The sequence below is a fragment of the Tenrec ecaudatus genome, chromosome 13 (assembly GCF_050624435.1).
Source record: "Tenrec ecaudatus isolate mTenEca1 chromosome 13, mTenEca1.hap1, whole genome shotgun sequence".
In the NCBI taxonomy this organism is placed as follows: Eukaryota; Metazoa; Chordata; class Mammalia; order Afrosoricida; family Tenrecidae; genus Tenrec; species Tenrec ecaudatus.
In genome coordinates this window covers 22,971,461-22,994,006 of record NC_134542.1, presented here as the reverse complement: position 1 = coordinate 22,994,006, position 22,546 = coordinate 22,971,461, and the positions used below count along the sequence as shown (strand labels likewise).

Below are 22,546 nucleotides of genomic sequence, written 5' to 3'. Positions count from 1 at the left end.
ACAGAAGCCGGCTAGTTGCAAACACCTCCTCGCTTTGTGAAGCGGTGTCAAAGAGAACGCTAAGAAAGGCATTGGGGCCCCATCGTCTTCTGACCTCGTCTCCCTCCACGAGAGCAAGTGCAGACTCAAACTCAAAACCAGCCCCAGGCTGGCACTGTGCGAAACAGGACCGGGAAGAGAGTGGGTGCAGACAAATTCTAAGGGGATCCAGTGGCAGGAGACCTTCATGTTTGTGGGTTGGAGGTGCATTCCAGTCACCTTCTCCTAAGTAAAAGTGATTCCCCACGATGTCCCCCCTCATAAGAATGCCAATTTTTAAGGTGCTACTTGCAAGCACATGGTTGCTACTATATACTCTTGAAGGTCAACTGCTTGAGAGGCTATCTGCCTAAAGGTTGTCTGCCATGAAAAGCAGTCAGACCATCTAACCCTAAGTAGAGCCCACTCCCTTCTGATAAGGATCACAGATTCTTCCCCTGGAGAAGAACTCAGGCACATCTAATATCAAGCCAGTGCAGACACAACCAAGGTTAGACTGCCTTCTTGACTCTAGGCCCTACCCCTCCTGTTACATATGCACCTGCCTGTCACAGGTATGCCTCTAATACCCCCACTTCCTATTGTATGTATACCCCTAGTTTGTCCCCAGTACAATCCCTTCCCATGACTTACTGAATGCCTGAGATTATTTAATTCTGGAAAGAATACACTACTGGATCAAAGACTCCATGTGCAGAGATCTCGGGTTCCAATGTCACTCCTGGCCCTTCTTCCTTGAGGCAGTGAGATCCCTGACTCCTGCTTCTCAGGCGGCTCATTTCATATCCAGCAGGATGGCAAAATCAACCAATCTCCACGTTAGAGTTCCACAAGCTTTTACAATCACAACCTGGTTAACAAGCACAACGGAATCCTATCAACATCTTCTTCTACCCCGACTAATCAGGAAGAGAGGTACAGCGCCCCCCTCTCCCCAGCTGCATGGTCCCATCCTGTTGTTTGACAAGAGTTACAAAGACTGTGGTTGGGTGAGTCACATTAAGGAATTCCCCGCACCATAAAAACCAGGGGCATTTTCAGCATGCCACTACTTAATAGCTTCAAAATTAAATACAGAATTTCAATCACAGATTATGCCAACTAAACATCATTTTTTTGGAACCAATGTCGTGTTTACAAGTGTTTATGTGGTTTTTTTGGTTGTTATTTATCTGTTTGTTTCTTTGGGGAGAAAGTATTCACGGCCATAAGCGTGCCAACTCAACAATTCCACGGGCATCATCACATCCAGTGACACCGCTTACACGTTCGAGTTCTGCCACCATCTGCGCTCTCCTTTCCCTCATTACTCCTCCACCATCCCCTTCACTAACGGTGTGAACCATGGCAGACATCACTGACGTCACTGAACCTGTGGCCATTCCACAATCTATCAACTTGCTAAGGGGTGGAGTCTAGCCTGTCAATCTAGCAGGTCACAGCCAATGAGGCCTCTGTGTGGGCATGGCCTTCCCCTGAGGATTCTGGGAACGCCAGTCAACCTCCCTGGAGGCAGGACACAGACACTTTCAGGGAGACATTCCTGATAACAAGTCACATGAAGCTACGCTGAGGGAGTCAGAGCCCTGGAGCTAGAGGAGCCACGTGGAGACACACACCAGTGCTGAGCTGCTTCCACCACCACTGGATCCACAAGACTTTCCGCCCACTGCCCTGTGATCTTCCTGCATTTGACGTCATTACATGTGTTGTGGGAGTCTGAAGAGAAATTCAGGCCTATAGGCTAACAGCGGACTTATGGCCTTGAGCAGGACTGGGTTGGGATGTTTTCTGAATATACAATTGCTTTTATATAAAGCTATTTCTTATACACGTGACTATCTATGAGTTTGTTTCTCCAGTCAACCTTTACTAACACAGAACCATTCACGTAGGAAATGCTCACCCAGCAAATGTTTTGTTCCATATATTTTTATCATAATAAACAAAAAATACGTATTTTCTTCATCAAAGTTTAGGCACTTCAAGCAGGGTAAACATGACTCAGTGCCATGGAGGAAACCGCAGGACACCGGCTACAGAATCATCAAAAGGAGCCTCGAAGAACCAAGGTCAAAGAGCACTAAGCCAAGTAAAGAAGCAGCCGGAACAGTGGGGAAGCAGCTTGGCGCTGACACCATAGTCCACTCCACTGCGGGAATCTGAACTGGCTGCAATCCCCGTGCACAGGCATCACGTTGGGAAACACGTGTCAGGACGGGAAGCACTTCCTGGAGCGGGTCACACGCCCCACATACCACACATAGCTGCCATCCCACTGCTGGGAAAATACCTTTCATGCTCACTGGCGTCACTTCTCACAGGGAAAGGCTTTGAGTAGGCGTAGCTCAGGCAGTTTGCAGTCTGTATTGAATCACGGGTGCTACCTGGTCCTCCCCCAAGATCTCAATCATTGCTCCAGGGTGGTGCCAACAGTGAAATGGCCTGCCACTAACCAAAGGCAGATGGTCTTAATCCACCCAGAGGGTCCCTGAGAAGAAAGGTCTGGTGACCCACTCCCAGAAGATCACAGGGACTGAAAAGCCCACGGCCACAGCTCTACTCTCAATCCAAACCAGAAAAAAAAAAAAAATCAAACACTGCCACGGGCCCGTTCTGCCTCATATCGGCCCCCCATAGGGCTTCTAAGGCCGTAAGTCTTTACAGGAACAGACAGCCTCATATTTCAGAGGAGGAGTGGCTGGTGAGTTTGAACCACTGACCTCAAGGCTAGCAGCTCAACGCCACCCACAGCACCACCTGGGCTCTTTGAAACATGGTTACCAATTTGGGAGAAATCGCTCCCTTCGCTTGAGCAACCTGTAGTTGCTCCTTCGTGGATATCCGGTTCTGTAGGATAGGGACGCCCAGGTGGCAAACAGGGGCCTTTAGAAAAGATTTCTCATGACTCAGGCTCCCAGCAGCGGCTGGGCAGCTGCTCCAGTTGCTTTGTTGCTGGTGCTACCCGAGGAAAACCAGTGTCCCTTCACACGGGGCTTGAGCTCCTAAACTGAATCACGCCCAACTATCTAGGATTCCTTGTTCTGTACCAGAACCAAACCCCACGGAGCAGAGGGCATCGCAGAACCCAAACCAAAAGAACCTACCACCACTGGGTGGATGCTGTGACTAGTGATCAGTCCTACATGCTTCAGAGAGCAGACCTGCTGCAAGGGGGCTTGGGGGCGTGAGCCAGAAGCCACTCAATGGCAACAGGTTTGGGAAGGGGGTGGGCGTGAGTGTTTTTGGAATCTTGATAGACGATCAACAGGACTTTCAATGGCATAGACAGGTAGGTTTGAACCTCGAACCTTTAGGTAAGTAGTTAGGTGCAAGCCCATTTACATCCCACTTCAGCAACCACAAAGCAACTGTCAGCCCTCTCCCCGCCTGTGGCCCCTGCTCCATGCCCACATCTAATACCCAAGCACAACGAATTCACACAACAGAAAGGACCTGGGCACGGGCACTTCTAAAAATCACTAGGTTCCCTGAGTGGAGTCAAACCACTGACGTTTTTCTCAGTGAAACGTTTTGTGTCCTCACTAAAGGTGGGCGTCATAAAGAGTGCAAGAGGTTTTCATAAATATAATTTATCCCCTAGTGGCGCTGGGGGTGAGGGCATTGGGTTGCTAACTGAAAAGTTGGCAATTCAAACCCACCACCACTCCACGGAAGAGCCCTGGTGGTGTAGCGGGTACCCAGTGGGCTGAGATTCACATGGTCGGCAGTTTGAAACCACCAGCAGCCCTGCAGGACAGAGACAGGGATTTCCCGCAAACTCTACAGAGGGCCGCTATGACTCAGTAGCTCCCACGCTCACTCAATGCACTGTCCTCGGGTCGATTCCTGCTCACACTGACCCTCAAGGGCAGGATAGAACTGCCCTGGAGTGCTCCTGAGACCCTAACTCTCACGGGGGCATGGAACACCTCCTCTTGCTCTCCTGCAACAGATGGCGGCTTCAAATGGCCGACCTTGAGGTCAGCAGGCCTCCAGGGCTCGGAAGGATAGGTGTGGTATTTCTGGTTTGGTAATGCTTTTCTCAGTCTGGCCCCATGGGTCACCCTTCTCAGTCTCGCAGACGGGTCTTTGAAATTCGACATTGGCCTTGGGGGGAGACTTCCCCTTGGGTGGCTGGAGACTTGGCTGATGACTCCCGACTCCCTCTACATTCTGGTGTCTTCTCCATAGCCTTTATCACTTTATTAGACACATTATATCAAACGTGTACAATCCCACTTCAGGACAGATTGGGGGTGATCTCCTTTGCTGCTTCATATTCACTTATTGAATCCCCATCTTTTTAATATCTCACATTCCCATGCCAATAACGTTAGAGTTAGGAGTGGGGTAAAGCCTGCCTACAAAAATCGTCTCAAACATGGCAGATCCCCGTACAAGACAGTGGGGGGCTGCCCCTGGGGGTATCAGAGATGATACCTGTTGACAGGAGTAGAAAGCCCTGTCTTCCTCCCAAGGAGCGGCTGGTGGTTTCCAGCTGCTGACCTTGTGAGCTGTGGCTCAATGTGTAACCACTACGCCACCAGAGCTCCACCAGGGACAGAAAAGAGCTTCCTGCTCCTGAGAGCAGAGGGAGAGCCCACAGAGCCATCTGCCCTGCCCGGTCCGTGAGGCACAATAGCCTCGATGTCTCTGAGTTTGTTTGGGGGACTTGGCACCCTCGCTCGGTCAGAATCACCAACTGCCAAGATTCTGACATGGATGGTGAGAGCCATGGAAGACGATGAGCCATCTTCATGCTCCTGCCCAGCAGCAGAGCCTGGTGTGTAATCTGTACTGGTGAGTCACGGTTCGAAATGCGTCCTACCTGTGGGTCAAGCAGTTTCGGTCGTACCCTGCGAGGCTGTAAAAGGTGCTTACCTCAGAATCCTTGGCCTGTTGATTCCGCACGACAATCAGGCTGTACAGGACTCTGTCGTCATCGGCCTCCGTGTGGGACACATCGTGAGGCATGCTCCACAGGTTCTGCTCGTCATCCCTGGCCAAGGTCGCTCCAAACGAGGAATAGGGATTGGTGCCACTGGGAAGAAGGAACATAGTAGCAGGCGTCTTACTTTGATGTTATGGTTTCTCTGACCCACCAAGGCAGCTACGCCCCAGCCAAAGCCTGCCAGGAACTGCTCTGTACCCCAGACTCACTGCTGTCGGGGTGATTCGGATGCACAGCAGTCCCGCGGAGCACGGGGGACTGCCCCAGCAGACTTTCCGTGGCTGTCAATATGGATGGCAGCACACAGCCATTCTTTCTCTGCGGAGCTGCCCTGGGGTCAAACCACGGGCAGTTCAGCGAGCAGCCAAGCACTGAACTCCTGCGCTCCTACCCCCCCCCCCCCCAACCGCTGCTGAGCTGATTCCAACCATAGCAACTGGAGAGGAAACCCCACAGTGCCCACGCCTTTCATCTTTACAGAGCCAGGTGGGCTCATCCGTTTCTCCTGGAGCAGGTTTGAACCTCCAACCTTGCGGTTAATGGACCAACACTTAACCACCGAGGCTCCTTTTGACCCTTTCTTATCCAACAAACCTCTGCCTCCTAATTCAAATCTCAAAACGTCTCTTGGATTCAGATGGGTGGAGTGCCAAATGATTAGCAAGTAGGCAATCATTTACATTAGCTGCTGGTTGGTTTTCTAAACAGACTTCCATCTCCCGCCTCTTCTGGTTATCAGCTCCGCTGTGTCTACCTTCTTCCTGCCATTTTCTTTTTCTAGCATCACAATGGCCTCCATATGTGTTTATAAAGTAACTCCTCGCAGGTGTGGTCAAGCACGATGCCTGGCTATCAAGAATAGTGCCTGGGATTTTACAGGCTTGTGTTCAAACAAGCAGTCATCTAAGTGAGCTGTCAACTAAGTCCGCATGGAAGAAACACATCAGCCCGTTTGATCCAAGGATTGTAAATCACAATCCAACTCTGAAGGAGGGAACAGTGTCAGAGCTTAAATTGTGAACACATGATTTGTAGAAGGCTATGGATGACAGTGATAGGCCAAAATCCATCTACAGAGGACCTACTCAGATTGAGCCACTGACAGATCTTCTCTGAGGACATTTGAAGGACTCCGGGAGCCTGGATGCCACACAGGGATTATTGTAAACGTCATGATGATGGATGGAACCTCAGTGCAGTACAATATCTGCTCATTTCATCTCCCTCTTGATCCATCCTGGATTTGTTCTATGTTTAAATATTTCTTGCATGTTTCTAGACAGAGGATTTCATTATGACTTATTTTAATATTGCTGGTAGTCTTTTTTCTGTCTTCTTTTTTAAAAACACTAGCGTTAGCCTTTTTATGAAGCATAGAATGGGTACATATATAGAGATAATAACTGATGAAATAGCTTACTGGGGAGAGCAAAGAGAGGAAGGTTGAGGGGAATTGGAGAGTAAGCAATGACTACAGGAGAGGGGAGGATGCACCAGAACTGAATGTGGTAATATATGAACAACTCTTTAAAAATACAACTAAACTATGGAAGTGTATTGCTGAGCAAATCATCAGAGAAGCTGGAGTATCTGATGAAGAGTGTGACATCAGGACTGGAGGAAGGCTGATTAACAACCTGCGGCACGCAGATGACACAACGTGCTTGCTCAAAGTGAGGAGGAATTGAAGCGATTTCTGATGAAGATCAAGGATTGCAGCCTTCAGTGTGGATGACACCTCCATGTAAGGAAGGCCGGAATCCTCACAACTGGAGCAATAGGTAACACCATGCTAACTGGAGAACAGGCTGAAGTTGTCAAGGAGTTTGTCTTCCTTAGATTCACAATCAAAGCTCATGAAAGCAACAGTAAGGAGATCAAAAGACATTCCGCATTAGATAAATCTGCTGCACAAGACCCGTTTAGAACACTGAAGAGCAAGGATGTTCGTTTGAGGACTAAGGTGCGCCTGACCCAAGCCAGGGTGTTCTCCCTCGCATCATATGTATGTGAAAGTAGGACACTGGATAAGGAAGATTGTAGAAGAATCGATGCTTTCAAATGATGGCGCTGACGTAGAATATTGAAAGAACCAGAGAGTGCTAAAGGACAAATAGATATGTCCTGGAAGAAGTAAGACCAGAGTACTCGTTAGAGGTGGGGATGGCAAGACTTCATCTCACATACTTTGGACATAATGTCACAAGAGAGTAGTCCCTGGAGAAGGACATCATGCTTGGTAAAGTGGAGGGTCAACAAAAAAAAAAAAAGGAAGGCCCTAAAGTAGAAGTATGGACACAATGACTGTATCAATGGGCTCAGGCAAAGGATCAATTCTGAAGATGGCGCGCAGCCATGCAGTGTTTTGTTCTGTTATGCATAAGATTGCTATGGGTCAGAGCCGATTCTGTGGCACCTAACAACAAGAACACTGGTGTGTGATACGTAAATTGTATCCCAATAAAAATATTGGGCGGGGGGGGGGGATTAAAAACAACTGCTCACAATAAACCTTGGGTCCGTTTAAATTATTCCTAACAGTACTAAGGTATTACAAGGGAGCTCCGTAGCAAAGTGGGTTTTAAGTTGGGCTGCTAACCTCAAGGTCAGTGGTTTGAACCCACCAAGCGCTCCAGGGGAGAACGCAAAGGCTGTCTCCTCCTGTAAAGATTTAGTCTCCGAAACCCTAAGGAGAAGTTGTACTTGGTCCAATCGGGTCACTGTGAATCAAAATCACCAGGGAGATTTTGTGATATGAAGACAAAAAGGCATTTATAACATAAACCTATATAAGTATACCTACGTCAAGACAGTCTGACTTTTCTTTAATGACTAAGCCTAACACAATAGAATAATCAACGTGAGCAACAACAAAAACAAACCCCTTTAAAAAGAGCCAAGAAAGATAGAACCAGACACCGGGGCAGAGATCACAACAGTTGAACACTGAAGTCCACACCGAGTGTCCCTCCTAGGAGACCAAAGGAGAGTAGTCTTCTTGAAAGATATGAAAAAGAAAAGCATTCACAGGAAGAGAGGAACTCTGCATCAGTTCTAAACTCAAGGAAACAATGATCGTTGAGTCTAAGTCCTCGTACCAAGAAAATGAAATCATAAAAGGCACATCCAAATCATTTTAATAAATAATGCAGGATGCCGAATAAGAATTTCAATTGCCCATGCCAAGTATGGTTTTATGATGTATCTTTCTAAGGTGAGACTGGTGTCTGAACTTATGGAAGAGATGAGTGGTGGTCATCTCACCCAAGATGTGCCTGAAATTGGCCTCATTGACGTCTGTCTGTCTGTAGGACTAGATAGGTAAGGCCACCCTAGAGCGATTCCCACCATCTAATAATATATACTGAGCACAGACTATATACTAACCACCAGCTCAATAAAGAGTGAACAGAACAGACATGGTCCCTGTCCGTGGATCACACTAGAGTCTAGAGAGGGAGATGCAGTAATGAGCAATCACGTGGATAAATAATTAAAGGCTGTGATAAGTGCTATAAAGGGGGAGTTCAGAGAGCTGTGTGAGCATATGCAAGATGCTGGTGGAAAGCTCTAGTGGGAGAGAGTGTCAAGCAAACATGGTGAAGACAGGGGGTTCAAGCTTTCGATTGAATGAACAGAGTTCTAGGTAAAGGAGACAGCAGGTTCAAAGGCCCTGGGGCAGGGAAGAAGCCAGGTGTCTTGGTTACCTCATGCTGCTATGCCACAAGGAGGGGACATGTATTTTTTCCACCGTACAGGAGACTAGAAGAAAGCCTTCTTTCTGTGTCTGCGCTGCAGGCACGTCCTCATTTCTGAGCTTCAGCTCCTGGGCGAGCTTCAAGTGGCTTGGGATCCCTTTTCCTCCCTCTCTGCTTTTCTGCCAGCTTGTTTAATCTCTTTCATAGCTCAAAATGTATGTATATGTATGGATTGTGATAAGAGTTGTGAGTCCCTAATAAAATGTAAAAAAAGAAGAGAAGAAAAAAAAAAGAAAATGACTAGGGCAAAGAATGTACAGATGTGCTTTTTACAATTGATGTATGTATATGTATGGACAGTGATAAGAGCTGTATGAGCCCCTAATAAATTGTTTAAAAAAAAAAAGAAAGAAGAAAATGTTCCAGAACGGATGGTGGTGATAATTTCACAGCTCTTCTTGATATGACTGAACTATTGAATTTCATGCTGTGTGAATTATGTGCCAATAAAACAAAACATTGGAGAAAGTTTCATTAAAACATAAAAAAAAAGACTGACTCAAAACACACCCTGCATTCATCCTGTCTCAGTAACAGCAAAGGCAACCCATTCCCAAATGGGGTTAGGACTTACAAGCCTTATTTGGGGGCAGGGACGGGGGCGTAATTCGGTGCAAGAATACTTTGTTCTAATAACCTGACATTCTGTGATGATCACCTTCCCCACTCGATCACTGAAGACAAAGCAGCTGCCTAAGCAAATGTGGTGAAGAAAGCTGATGGTGCCCAACTATCCAAAGATACAGTGTCTTGGGTCTTAAAGGCATGAAGATAACCAAGCAGCCATCTGAGTAGCAACGAAGCCCACATCGAAGAAGCACACCAGCCTGTGTGATCATGTGATGTAGATGGGATCAGGTATCAGGCATCAAAGACCCAGAACGAAAAATCATATCATTGTGAATGAGGGAGAGTGCAGAGTGGAGACCCAAAGCCCATCTGTAAACAATTGTACATTCCCTCACAGAAGGGTCACAAGGAAGTGAAGAGCCAGGCAGGGTGCAGTATAGCACCGATGAAATATACAACTTTCCTCTGGTTCTTTAATGCTTCCTCCCCCACCACTATCATGACCCCAATTCTACCTTACAAATCTGACTAGACAAGAACATTTATACTGGTACAGATAGAGCTTACAACACAGGGAATCTAGGACAGATAAACCCCTCAGGAGCAATAATGAGAATAGCAATACTAGGAGGGGATGGGGAAGGTGGGGGGAGAAAGGGGGAACCAATCATAACGATCTATCTATAACTCCCTCCCAGGGAGATGGAAAACAGAAAAGTGGCTGGTCTAAGACATGAAAAAAAAATTTAATTTATTAATTATCAACAGTTCATGAGAAGGAAGGGTGGGGAGGGGGGAATGAGTTGATACTAAGGGCCCAAGTAGAAAGAAAATGATGAAGGTAACATATGTACAAATGTGCTTGACAAAATTGATGGATGTATGGATTGTATTGCGAGCTGTAAAAGCCCCCAATAAAATGATTTCAATAAAAAAAAAACCCTCTACGTGAAGTCTTCCATAAGCTACATGATTGCTTCCACTCTTTCATGCACAACTCCCACCTAGTACCTTTTTCCATACTGCGTGGGGGCTAGAACACACTGAGCTGGGGTTCCAATCTGCTGAAGGAAATCCCAGACATAACTCCTGTGAGGACCTTCTGAAAACTGCCTTAAAGCAAAGGCGTAAAGCCAGGTAGTCTCTACTCACATGATCTGAAGGAGAATTTTGACCATGAAAAGTAGCTCAGCTGCTTGCCTGTCTAGAGAGTCTCTCTCCCTTCTCTCTTCTCTCTTCTCTCTTCTCTCTTCTCTCTCCTCTCCTCTCCTCTCCTCTCCTCTCCCCTCCCAATCTTACTTGGCCTGCTACACCCTTTATGAAAAACAAAAACTCTGCATCCCCTGGCAATGAAAGTTTTTTGCACTATAGCCCATACCCCAGAATCAAGTGTAGGCATCTGCTTTTGCCGCCCCCGGGTCATCCCAGGGCTGGTCCATTAGGTAATGTCTTCCACTGGGCTTCCAGGGCCTCCTCCTTCAACCTGGGCCTGATTCCAGCTGCATTCTTCCCACTTATTAGCATGACCAGTAAGACTACTTTGGGACACAGGAAAGAAGTTGGGTTCTATTATGAAATAAATCATTGAATTGATCATCTGCAAAGCTGCAGAGTTCCCGTGAAAGGTTCTCTAAATGAGGGTGTGAGGGTCTCATCTACAGCGTCAAAAGAATCCGTCAAACCCAGCCTGGCTCACTGGATCCCAGGTGCTGCTACATTCTGGCGTGCCTGCTCCTTTTGTTCCTGCACTGTCGCCCTGTCGGGACATGGATCCATTAGCTTTTAAAATACTGGCTCGTTGGGGAGGAGAGACCAAAAGAGAGAGAGAAATCTAACTGAAACACGCAGAGAAGCAGGGTGGAAACCTAGGTGAACCCAATACTGCGAGCGTGCTGACTCAGAACCCTCAGTTCTGAGTGTTCCCGTCAGTTCTGACTCAGGCCACTCCATGAGTTACAGGGTGGAACTAGCCCAAGAACTACTGGGCCAGGGCGCTGCTGGGTGCGTTTGAAATGCCAGCCTCTCAGGTGAACAGTGCAAAGCAACCTGCATGCACCACCTGAGGGCCTCCGCTCCGAAGGGCGAACTCTAAGGTGTGTGTTTGAGCGAGTTCAGTGTAAGGCCCCAGATCAGGCCCAGAAGCCCGGGAAGAACAGCTGAGAGCAGGAAGGGGCCTGGGGACAGGAGCGTCACTTCTCCTCTGAGATTTCCAATAGGTTCTCGGGAAATTAGAGCAGCTCTGGTTACCCCGGCCACCATCTGCTGGTGATAAACAACGTGTTCACCTCAGGCACTTGAGAGGTCGTTCTGACATGACCTGCTAAGCTAAAGCTGCCTTCGCTCCCAAAAGGCAGAATGAGAGAAGCAGGACTTCAGAGCCGTTCCGAGGTGGCTGATGAGGGGAAGCCACAACACACCCGAGTTTGTAACCTATGGGTGTACCAAAACGGGAAAAAATACGACGTGGCACCCTGCTAGAAACTTAATCTCCCTCTTGGAAAGCAAGGGCAGTGCGCACGTTGTAGACCAGCCAAGTATTTTGATCGACAGTGTCTGCAGTGAGGGTGCCCGGCTCAGCCAGGGAGGCCAACAGCGCTGCTTCGAATGTGTGCTGCCCCAGTCCTGGCAATCGTTCAGTCTCCCCCATCAGGCGCCCGGAAGGGCCCACTGCTCCTCCTCTGAGTCTTCCATGCCAGGACTCGAAAATCTCCTTTTTCCCATTCTGGTTACCATGCTGCTTCACCCTCATTTTTTGAAATTCGAGTCTGTGACCGTTTCACCGTATCAGCCACGCCTGAGCTAGTTGGAGCCAGTTAAAAGTCGGAGAGGAAAATCCCTAGTTCCACCCCATGTGGGTCAGGAGCCTTTTCTTTCAATACCAACTAAGGGAGACTCCCGGTTTCAAACGGCTAGACTCCTTGCCTAGGGACAAGCATTATAGCAGGCCCGTGAGCACTAAAGCGATCCTTCTACCTGAACAATGTCCGTGTGTAAAAGACTTGGAGGCCCCACGAAGTACTGTGTACAACCACGGCTGGCTGTCATCCAGGCTCCTCATTGCTGGCCCATAGGCTGTGTGTCAGGGAGCACTGGCTTAACACAGAAGCCCTTAAAACGGTGATAAAGTCTCCACTGGATCCATCAGAAAATACACAAGCTGCCGTTTGCACCACCTCTTACCTATGGAAGGCCTTGCCATCAGATTCCCCAGGAGGAGCCTGTCGGCCAGGCCCACCGCGTCTCTCCTCCCTGGGAAGATCCTCTCCCTTTCCTGGCCCCTTCCCCTGCCAATTGCTCAGTGATGCCACTCAAAGTAGAGCAATGTCTGGCCCATCACCGGTGCGCAGTAGAAGTATTTGCTGAAAAAATGTACTGGCGTTTCCCAAGCCACGGGCCTCTGAGCGGTCCCAGTCTTCAGGCTCCTGGACAAGCCCTATTTCTGAGCTGTGTGAATTTATGAAGACGGGGCTCAAGGTCTCCGTGGAGGATGTAGAGAGTAAGCACATATGTGCATGTCAGGTGACCACTGGGGCGAAGAAGAAATAGCAACACAAAAGGACAGAGCAAGGTGGGCAGGGCCTCTTTCAGGTGGCATAGTGAGGGAAGAAATTCCAACGAGGTGGCTTTGGGGAGAGACCTCCGTGACGCATGGGACTTAGTCAAGCCGGGAACTGGAGGAAGGGCAGTCTAGACACTGAGGCAAAGGCGCAGTGCCCTGAGAAAGGGACAACACGCCTGGTGCATGTGAGGAAGCAGGAGAGGGCCAGTACGGCTGACACGGGAGAAATTCCATCTTCTGTGGTACCTTGAAGATCTTAACCACGTACGTGTAGGAGCTTCGGTCTACTCAGAAGTCTACCCAAGGGCAAAATGGAACCTTCCAGAGAAGTAAAAAGAACACCGCATGCAACCACAGGCTTGAGTTAAGCGGTGCCCGGACACACACACAGTTGAGTGTCCATGACCCGAAGTTTAAAAGTGGTTAAGAATAAAGCACGTCTTAAGAGGCAGCATAGACAACACTCCCTGCCGTCCGGTCAAGGCCAATTCATAACCACCCGATTCAGAGGGCCGAGGAGAACTTCCCGAGGGTTTCCCGAGAATGTGAGTCTCTACAGGAGTAGAAAGCCGGGTCTCGCTCCCTCAGAGCGGCTGGTGGTTAAGGGGCTGACAGTTAGCAGCCAGGGCCCCCAGGGATCCTTCAGACACAGATGGTCAGGCTGACAAGAACACGCCCGATACAGAAGCCTCTAGACCATCAGGGAGGGGCCAGAGTGCTGGCAATGGTCATGGCCCTGGAGAGGGGTTACCTGAGAATATACTTTATAGCTCTTCCTTATAATATACTTGTTTTTGTGTATTTTTAGTCTCTACAGTCACACACACACTTTGAAAAGTTAAAAAAGAAAGATCTAAGTGAGAGTGGATTCCAGAACTTCTGATGGGATACAAGCAGTACAGGGTTTCTTGTTAAATGCCTCTATACCCACTACTTGACCAGTGACTGGGACAAAAGCAGAAAAAAGAGCAGAGTACCTGGTATGTAATTGGCACACACCAAACATTTGTCAACCTGACTCCAAAGGGCTCCAGCTACAGACAGAATCCAGATAAAGTTTACTTTCTAAACAAAGGTGAAATGAAAAGATCAGGTCAAGATATCCAGGGACAAAAATGTTCCCGGGAAACACAGACACGTGATATGCGAGAGCAAGCACGTTCATCTGGGGAACTTCCAACATAACTGAGACCAAAGGGCAAGTCCCACAAAGGATGCTGGGAGCCCTTTAAAGCCATTCGGAGCCACACTGACTTCGAAGGGGAAGACTGGGCCGCCTCACAGGACAGGAGGGCTTTCTGCCCTGCTCTGGGAACCGCCCCCATGCAGGGGACCTCTCTCTGTGTGGCTTTCAGAGGAGGAAGGAAAATACCAGTGCTTGAAAGGGGTTCTCCCAGGCACAAGCACCTTCCTGCAGCAGGAATCCTGCCTAGCTCCAGCCTTTGCAAACGCTGGGTGCCGCCAGGAAGAGTTCTGTGCAGCCTGCTCACAGGCCTGGTGCAGCGATGCTCAGCAGCAATGGTATGGGGCAAGAACCCTGGCCCCACAGGAGGCCACCTGCACTCTGCTCTGAGAACGGTCAGGACACCTGACAACACTTTTCCAAAGTTCCACCTAAGAGCAGAAGATGAGCAGTGCACAGGGCACTCAAGGCCACGCTGTGAGATGGGAAGCTCTGGACAAATAGCAAACATTATCCTCAACTTGGTGGTTAAGTCCCTTTAAAAGGTTTACTCTTCCTTACTCCCTTCCCATCTTTCCCACTGGCACCTGGTTTCACTCACCTGAGAAAGAGACATTGAGCCAGTGTTCTGGGCCCTGACCACTTGCTGAGTAGTCAGCCCTGACCACAATCTGCGGGGCAGCTCTGACATTTCCTGTCCGTGTCCCTCTGAGAAAGCTACAGAAGCTCCCAGGGCCTCCGTTTCTTCTAGTGTCAAGTGGTGACTATGGCAGGAAGTACTTCATAGGTTATGGGAGGATGTTAGTAAGAGACTAAGGGCTTCACAACAGTACCCAGAACCACCTAGACAGGACCAGAAGGACGATCTATGTGTGGGATTCTTTCTTCTCCAACCTTGTACGGTGAAACAATTGGAACCAGCTGTTATGACCGGTGGTCAGGAAATCCCATTTTGTGCCCACACTCATAGACCCCAATCCATTTCTTTTTAGAAAGTGCCTCGTGTGGGCACTAAACAATTATCACAGGGGAACTGAGATGGTGTGGTAGTTACATATTCTGTTGTCAATTTGAGACTTAAGAGTGAAGGGATAGAGTGTAGCCTGTCAGTTCGCAGCTTGATGACCTCATTTGGAGGCGTGAAGGAGACAGATAGACCTTTGAAGGTGGGGCACACGCTCACTCCCTGGGAGACATTCCTTCGGACAAGACACATGGAGTTACGCTAGAGCACAGGAGCTGAAGGACCCAAGTTGGAGACTCATGCCAGCGCTGAGATGTTTCCACCGCCACTGGATCCACAAGACTTTCCACCCAGTGGCCTGTGATCTTCCTGCATTCGACGTCATTGCATGTGTTTGTATGAATCTTAAAAGGACTTTATAAATTGGTATAAGACATATCAGCTAATATCAGACTTAGGGATTTGATCTAGACTCAATATTCAATTGCTCTTGAATATCAAAAGCTCTTTCTTATACATATGAGTGTCTATGAACTTGTTTCTCTAGTCAACCCAGACTAACACAGGTGGTATTTTATTGCTCCCTAATGGGAATTCCAGAAACCCTGGTGGTAGAGTGGTTATATGTTGGGCTGCTAACCAGAAGTACAGCAGTTCGAAGCCACAAGCCACTCCGCTGGAGAAAGACAGAGCTCTCTATTCCTGAAAAGGGTTACAAACTCAGAAATTCATAGACCTCTACTCCTGAAAAGAGTTACAATCTCAGAAACTCAGGGACAGTTCTACCCTGTCCTATTGGGTCACTGAGTCAGCATCAACTCGATGACAGTGAGTTTCGAGTTTGGGGAATGGGAATTCCGAAGTCCTGGGTAGCTCAAATGGTTAAGTGCTCAGCTATCAGCCAAAAGGCTGGGGATACAAACCCACCCTGAGGTACATCAGAAGAAAGCCCTGACTGATCCACCTACAATCCTGGTTTGGAAAACCCTAATGAGCACAAGCCTACTCTGAAATCCAGGGGATCAGTTGATTCAGAATCAGCTAGATGTTTCCATTTGTTATTGTTATGGTTGCCTTTTTTTTTTTTTTTGAAATGTGATTTCAGGGCCCAGAAGCAAAATAAAACATGATGGCAGTTCCGCATTCATTGCCCACATACATGTGCATAAAGTCTGTTAACTTGGATAGAGGCTGCAGGTGGGTATCGGACATAAAACAGCAAAGATTAGAAAGCTCACAATAGGGCTCACTTTGGGTTTCTGAGGAAGCCAAAAGTCAACACTTCCCAAGGAGGCTCATTCTTTGATTCTTCGGTAGCTTTTGAACCATTGGAAAGCCAGGATGCTTACCAGTTATTAACAGTCAAAAGAAACAAAGTCAAAAAAACAAGAATACATTATCAACGAGTTCAGTCCACCCCTAATGACCCTACAGGACAGAGCAGAACTGCTCCCTAGGCTTTCCAAGAGCAAACTCATTACAGAAGCAGACTTGTTTGTCCCATGACTCTCTCATGGCGCTACTGGTGGGAGGTTCCAGTTGCTGGCGTTTCAGTTAGCAGTCCAGTGCTTACCCACTGAGCCACACGACTCCATCAGTCAGAGTGAGCGAGGAGGGAATTCTACCTCCCTGAGACAGTTCAAAGGAACCCCTGGAAAGGGTGCCTGCATGCACGGACACTTACCCCACAGTTTTCCCACATGCCCTTGGTCTCTCTCAAGGCTCTGATGTCCGAATCGGCTATCATTTGGCAGTACACTTTGTGGTGCCAAAGGAGATGGGCAGCTTTCTACTCAATGCCTCCAAACACTTATCAGCTCGTGGATTACAAGTCTTGATCAGGTGGGTTTGTATGTGGTTAAAACGTACTTCTGTTAGCTTACCTTATGCATTCAGTGCAAACGTTCTCCTCACAAGCACCCTCCTGAGAGCATGTGAATGGGGCTTGTCAATGTGACCCTATGTGGAGACAGAGCCTTGACAAGGGTAATTAAACCAACAGGAAAGCATCTAAAGCGTGAGCTCTCAATTCAACAGTGTCCTCAAAAGAAGGCAAGAGAGGGAGCTGGGAGACACAAGGACACAGAGGAACAGAGATACAATGAAAGAAAAAACATGTGAAGACAAAGCCCAAGCCAGCCTGCAGGAGCTCTGCTGTCCCAAGGCAGGAGCCACGAGCTGGAAGAAACAAGAGAGACTCTCCCCTGGAGCCTTCAAAGGGAGTGTGTCCCCTTTGGCCACTTTGACTTCAGCCTTCAGTGGTCCAGAACTGTGGGGAAAGAGGCTTCTATGACAGACCCGCTGGTCTGTGCTCATCGGTTACAGCAGCCCTGGGGAAGGAATATTCCCAACATGTCTTGTCATCGTTGTCATTGTTTCTGTGAGGCACCTTCGACTTGACTCTGACTCATAGCGACCCATGTACAGCATCATGATGCTTTTAATTAGTAATGTGAAGCCTTGAACTAAAAACTCATTCGGTATTTTACCGACAAATGATCACCCTTCCAGAACTCTCCTGTCCTCACGTCACATTGTTTCTGGTGCACTACTGACCCTAGTTAGCAGAGTAGTTGGGGTAGGGAAGAATGGCATGCAGAACATCATACGTTATATGTTGTTGCTAGGTGACGCTGCTTCAGTTCCAACTCAAAGCAACTCTGTATATGACAGAATGGAACACTACTGGTGCAGGGCAATCTGTACAATTGTCATGTTCAAGCTCCTTGTTGTAGCAACCATGCTGGTTTACCTTCTTGAGGTGCTGCCTCTATTTCACTGCCCCCCCCCACTTCCCAGCATAATACGCTTGCTTTCCACTAGACTAATCTCTCTCGATAGTATGTTCAAAAAACATGCAGGAGTCTTGCCACCCTCGCTTCTAAGGCACATCCTGGTTGTACTTCTTCCAAGACAGATTTGTTTGCTGTTCAGGCAATCTATGGTACTTTTGGTGGTTTTTGCCAACACCACACTTCAACTGCATCAGTACTTGTTTGATCTCGGAACTCATCGTTCGGCATTCACATGCACATGAGGTGATTGAAAATACCAGGGCTTGCCTCAGGATCACCTGAGTCCTCAAAGTGACACCTATGCTCTCCGACACTTCACAGAAGTCTTGTGCAGCAGATTTGCATACTTGGTTGGACTGCTGTTTCCCTGTGCGTTGATTGTGAATCCAAGAAAAATGAAGTCTTTGACAACTTCAATCTCATGACGTTGTCTGTTGGTCCAGGTGTGAGGATCTGGGGTTTTCTTTACACTGAGTTGTAGTCTATACTGAAGGCTGCAGTCCTTGACCTTCATCAGCAACTGCTTCAAGTCCCCCTCACTGTCAGCAAGCAAGGTTGTATCATCTGCATAATATGGGTCAGTAAGAAGCCTTTCTCCAATCCTGATGTGGTGTTCTGCATATAGTCCAGCCTCTCGAATTATGTGCTCAACACACAGATTGAATACGGATAGTGAAGGGATACAACCCAGATGCACACCTTTCCTGATTTTAAACCATGAAGTATTATTCCCTTGTTCTGTTCAAACAGGATGGTAGATGGTGGATAAGATAAAGCATACGTGACTCAGTCATAAAATGGGGTGCAAATGAGTATATGATTCAAACATGAACAAAACCCATGGCTTTTATTTGGGGCTGAAGCTTAGACCAAGTCATGTTTCCTTTCCCAGGTCCAGACTTGTTCTGAAGCTTCCTTGGGTTGAAGATGACTACTCAACATTGGCAGATAAATCATTCCTGAGCCGCTATACAAATGGAGGGAGCCCTGTTGGTGTAGTGGGTATGTATTGGGCTTCAATCCACAAGGTCGGCAGTTTAAAACCAGCAGCCAGCTCCACCGATGGTAAAAGATGGGTTTTCTACTCTGGTAAGCAGTTAAGTCTCAAAAACTCACAGTCAAGTTCTACCCTGTCCTTTAGGGTCACTATAAGTCAGCATCAACTCAGTGACCATGACTTAAACAGAACAAAAGGCCAAGTCTTGGACTCCTATCTAGCATCATAGGCAGCTTCGGGGGTCCTGTGATCCAAGTCAGCTCATCCCGAGTCTTGGCTCACACAAGTCCGCACAAATATGCGGGCAATAGGAAAGGCAAGGGACTAGAAACTCTTAAGCCTGGAAAGGCCCCTGTAAATTACACATTAAAGCCTGATTCCCCCCATTTTAAAGAAGATCCTAAAGTCCAAGTCGGTTAAATGTTAGGTGCCTTGAAGTTGGCTCCAACTCACAGCAACCCTTTGGACAACAGAACAAACACTGCCCAGTCCTGTACCCTCCTCACAGTTATTCTTATGTCTGAAAGTAAATGGCTTCCCTAAAATCCCAAAGTGAGTTAATGGTAGACCTTAGGAGACTTACGTCTCTCAACTCCCACAGGGCTTGGTTCAGAATGCCAGGTTGCTCACCCATCCAGGTAGAATGATCATCATGAAGGTCATGGAAGGAAGAATGGGAAAGGGAGCCAAAACAGGAACAGGGCAAAGGCCTGCTAGCAAAGGCTACCAGTTTCTAGGATGTAGACCTTCCAGGTTCCCTCTGGGAAGTTTCCTAAACTTTCTACAATGCCAGGCACCGGCTCCAGAAGTCAGAGGGACATGGTTGCAAGGTTGGCAGTTTGAACCCACCTAGCAATGCTGCAGGAAAAAAGGCCTGGCGATTTACTTCCCTACAGAGTATAGCCAAGAACACCTCTACTTTCTACCCCATAATCCACGGGGCCTCTATGAATCAGAATTGATTTGTCAGCAATAGGTTATTCGTTGCACAATTCTGGGACTATGCACACATACCATTGTACTTCACACATTATAATTTTTTTAAATTTTTCAAATCGGACCTTCAGTAAAAACAACATGCAGGCACTAAACATCCCAAACACACACATACACATAATGAATGCTTCACGTGGCTATTAATGAGGAGTTCTTTCCAAATATTGTTACGTTGAAATGATGTCAGAATGACAGTAAGCCACATGGGACCAGGCCAGTCATCTTCGCATGCGCAAACAAATAACAATGATAATAGTACCGAAAATTTCCTGGGGCTTTTTTTAATGTATCAGACTCATCATCTGTATGAGCTAATACATTTCTTTCTTTCACTGCAGCCCTTTGAGGTATGTGTGTCATTGTCCTTCCCATTTTACAGAGGGAGACATCTAAGCACAACCAACTTTAACAACCCGTGCTGAGGCAGCCACTAGGGATTTAATTTTAGCCCCGGGCAATCTGCTTGGAGGACACTAAGCTATTCTGCCCCCAAATGACCGTATCTCCTGAAATCACTTGCGTCATTCACTGGCAGGGAGGTGTAAAACTATTAACTGAAATAGCAGAAAACTGGGAATACCCAACAATCTGAGGCTGAGAGCAAACTGCGTGCTGTATGTCATGTGACTAAGAAGTGGAGTCTGTAACCTAAACACTTAAGCTCTGGATTGTTACTCACTGCTTTTAAGACCCAGAGTCGGTTACTGGATTGCTCCCGGCCCATGATAAGATAATGCCATAAGTAGAAATGCACAGTGAAGCCCAGGTGGGATTTGGGGGGAGGTGTGAAGAATCCCACCTAGAGAGGGTCAGGAAGGATAGTCAGGCACTCACTCTACCGGAGGTGACCGGGAGGGAATGGCAAGAGTGCATTGTTCTTCAAGCAGGAATGAAGCCCGTCCCATTGCATCAAGGAGTGGACATTGCTTAACGCACTGGAAGCTAAAAAAGTGGACAGGCAAAAAGGGGTTACTTAAGATCTCAAAAGTCAAGGGAAGTGTTTGGGCTTGGTGTACTCAGAAAAGGTAAACCAATTGTTGAAGCTGTGTGCTTAGTTGTGTACTTTACACACAAACACTTGCTTCAGTATTTGCTCACACAACGCTGGCGTTCAACCTTAGGCCCTCCTTTTCCCTCTAAGTATCTTGCCATGCCTACCTGCGCGGGTGACCTAGTCCAGCGACCGCCAAGATGGAAAAGAGTTGCTTACAATCGCAGCTGTGCTTCCTGATCTGTCCCAAAGTCACTTCACCCACTGCTAGCGCGTGTGCGGTTTCCTCTCACCTCACTACGGTGACTCAACCTCCCAATGAAAAAAAGGTCCCTGAAAAAATACGAAGGGGCTTCAAAAAGTTCGCGGAAATATGGAATGAGACGATCATGGAAGTTTTCCACGAATTTCGTGAAGACCACTTCGCACAACTTTTTTTTTAATATGAAGATAACAACAAAAAACATCGTGTGTTCAGTCACTGAAATGATCTTCTTTTGGGTAATAAACGAAATGACAATGTACCCAAAGTCTCCGCGGAGTGAAATAAATAAAGAAATCACAGCTGTGTATTTTCACTGAGACGTACATTTCCCGTAAACCACCGCAGTTGGGCGAGCTCGGAGACCCGGGCACCTCCTCTCCCCACGCCGCGAGCCCCGATTCTCCGCACCTGCCACAAGCATCCACCTGGGCCTCCGAGCCTCTGAGCCTCTGAGTCTGAGGATCTCCACTTGGGGCCCGAAATCTCCTTCGAAGATAAATAAGCCCCGGGGACAAGGTACAGGGCGCTGTGGAGTGCCGTCTGCGCCTGTGACCTGAAATCAAGTCGCCGCCCCAACTGGGACGAGCGCACAGGTGCCCCCACTTTGTGACGCCGGCTCCAGCCAGGTGACCCCGGCGGCCGACGAGCGCACTCACCTGACCAGGGGTTCCTTCTCGGGCAGGGCGGGCTCCTCCAGGCACCGACAGCGACAGCAGCAGCACGCGACCCGGAGCCAGTCCCGCAGCCCCATGGAGAGCGAGGTCCGCCGCCGCCGGGAGACTCCGAGCCGGCCGCCGGCTCCGCGTCCGGGCGCAGGGACAGTCGCGGCCGGGGCGTCGCGGGCCGGTCCTTGCGCATCACGCCGCGGCCGGGGACGGCGCGAGGCCGGGGCCGCCTCCAGGCCCGGGGCCGCCGGGCCCGCGCGCCTTTCTGCGCCTGGCTTTTGTTGGGGGCGTTTGTTTGGTGGAGGGTGGCTGGCTCCCTCGCTCGCCCGTTTCTTTTTAATTCCCCGGGCGCAAGTTGGGGCGCATGCGTCCCCGGGCGCTCCGCGGCTGCCCTCTAAGGAGGAAGCCGGGACTGACTTTGATTTCAGCCCGCGGTCAACTGCGAGCGCACCCACCCGCGGTGGCGGCGCTCCGGAGCTGGCGGGGAGAGGGGAGGGGAGAGAAGCAGGGAGGGGAGGGGAGGGGAGGACAGCTAAGGAGGGGAGGGGAATGGAGAGGAGGAGTGGAGAAATCCCTGGAGGCGTGCAGCACGAGGTTAGCCTGAACCCAGTCAGACCAATAAAAGGTCCAATAAATGAGATGAAAGGCCCTCTTCTCCCTCCTCCTCCTACTGGAAGCATGGTTTGCATTGTATTTTCATTGGTCACAAGGAGTAGGCAATTAGCCAGAGTGGGGATGGACCCAGTAGAGAACGTTTCTGGTTTTATGGAATAAAGCTATACTTTTTTTTCTCTTCTAAATCATTTTATT

At 48.5% G+C, this 22,546-nt stretch overlaps 1 protein-coding gene across 1 annotated transcript in view; it reads right to left on the bottom strand.

The window, feature by feature from the left end:
• Positions 1-22,172, bottom strand: part of MREG (melanoregulin) — a 66,857-nt gene extending 44,685 nt beyond the window's left edge. The window contains exons 1-2 of the mRNA XM_075529052.1: positions 21,728-22,172; positions 4,924-5,083 (exon numbers count right to left, since the gene is read on the bottom strand). Of these exons, the coding sequence (XP_075385167.1) occupies positions 4,924-5,083; positions 21,728-21,822 (255 nt within the window). The 5' untranslated portion in view covers positions 21,823-22,172. The remainder of the gene's footprint in view (positions 1-4,923; positions 5,084-21,727) is intronic.
• Positions 22,173-22,546: the final 374 nt, after the last annotated feature.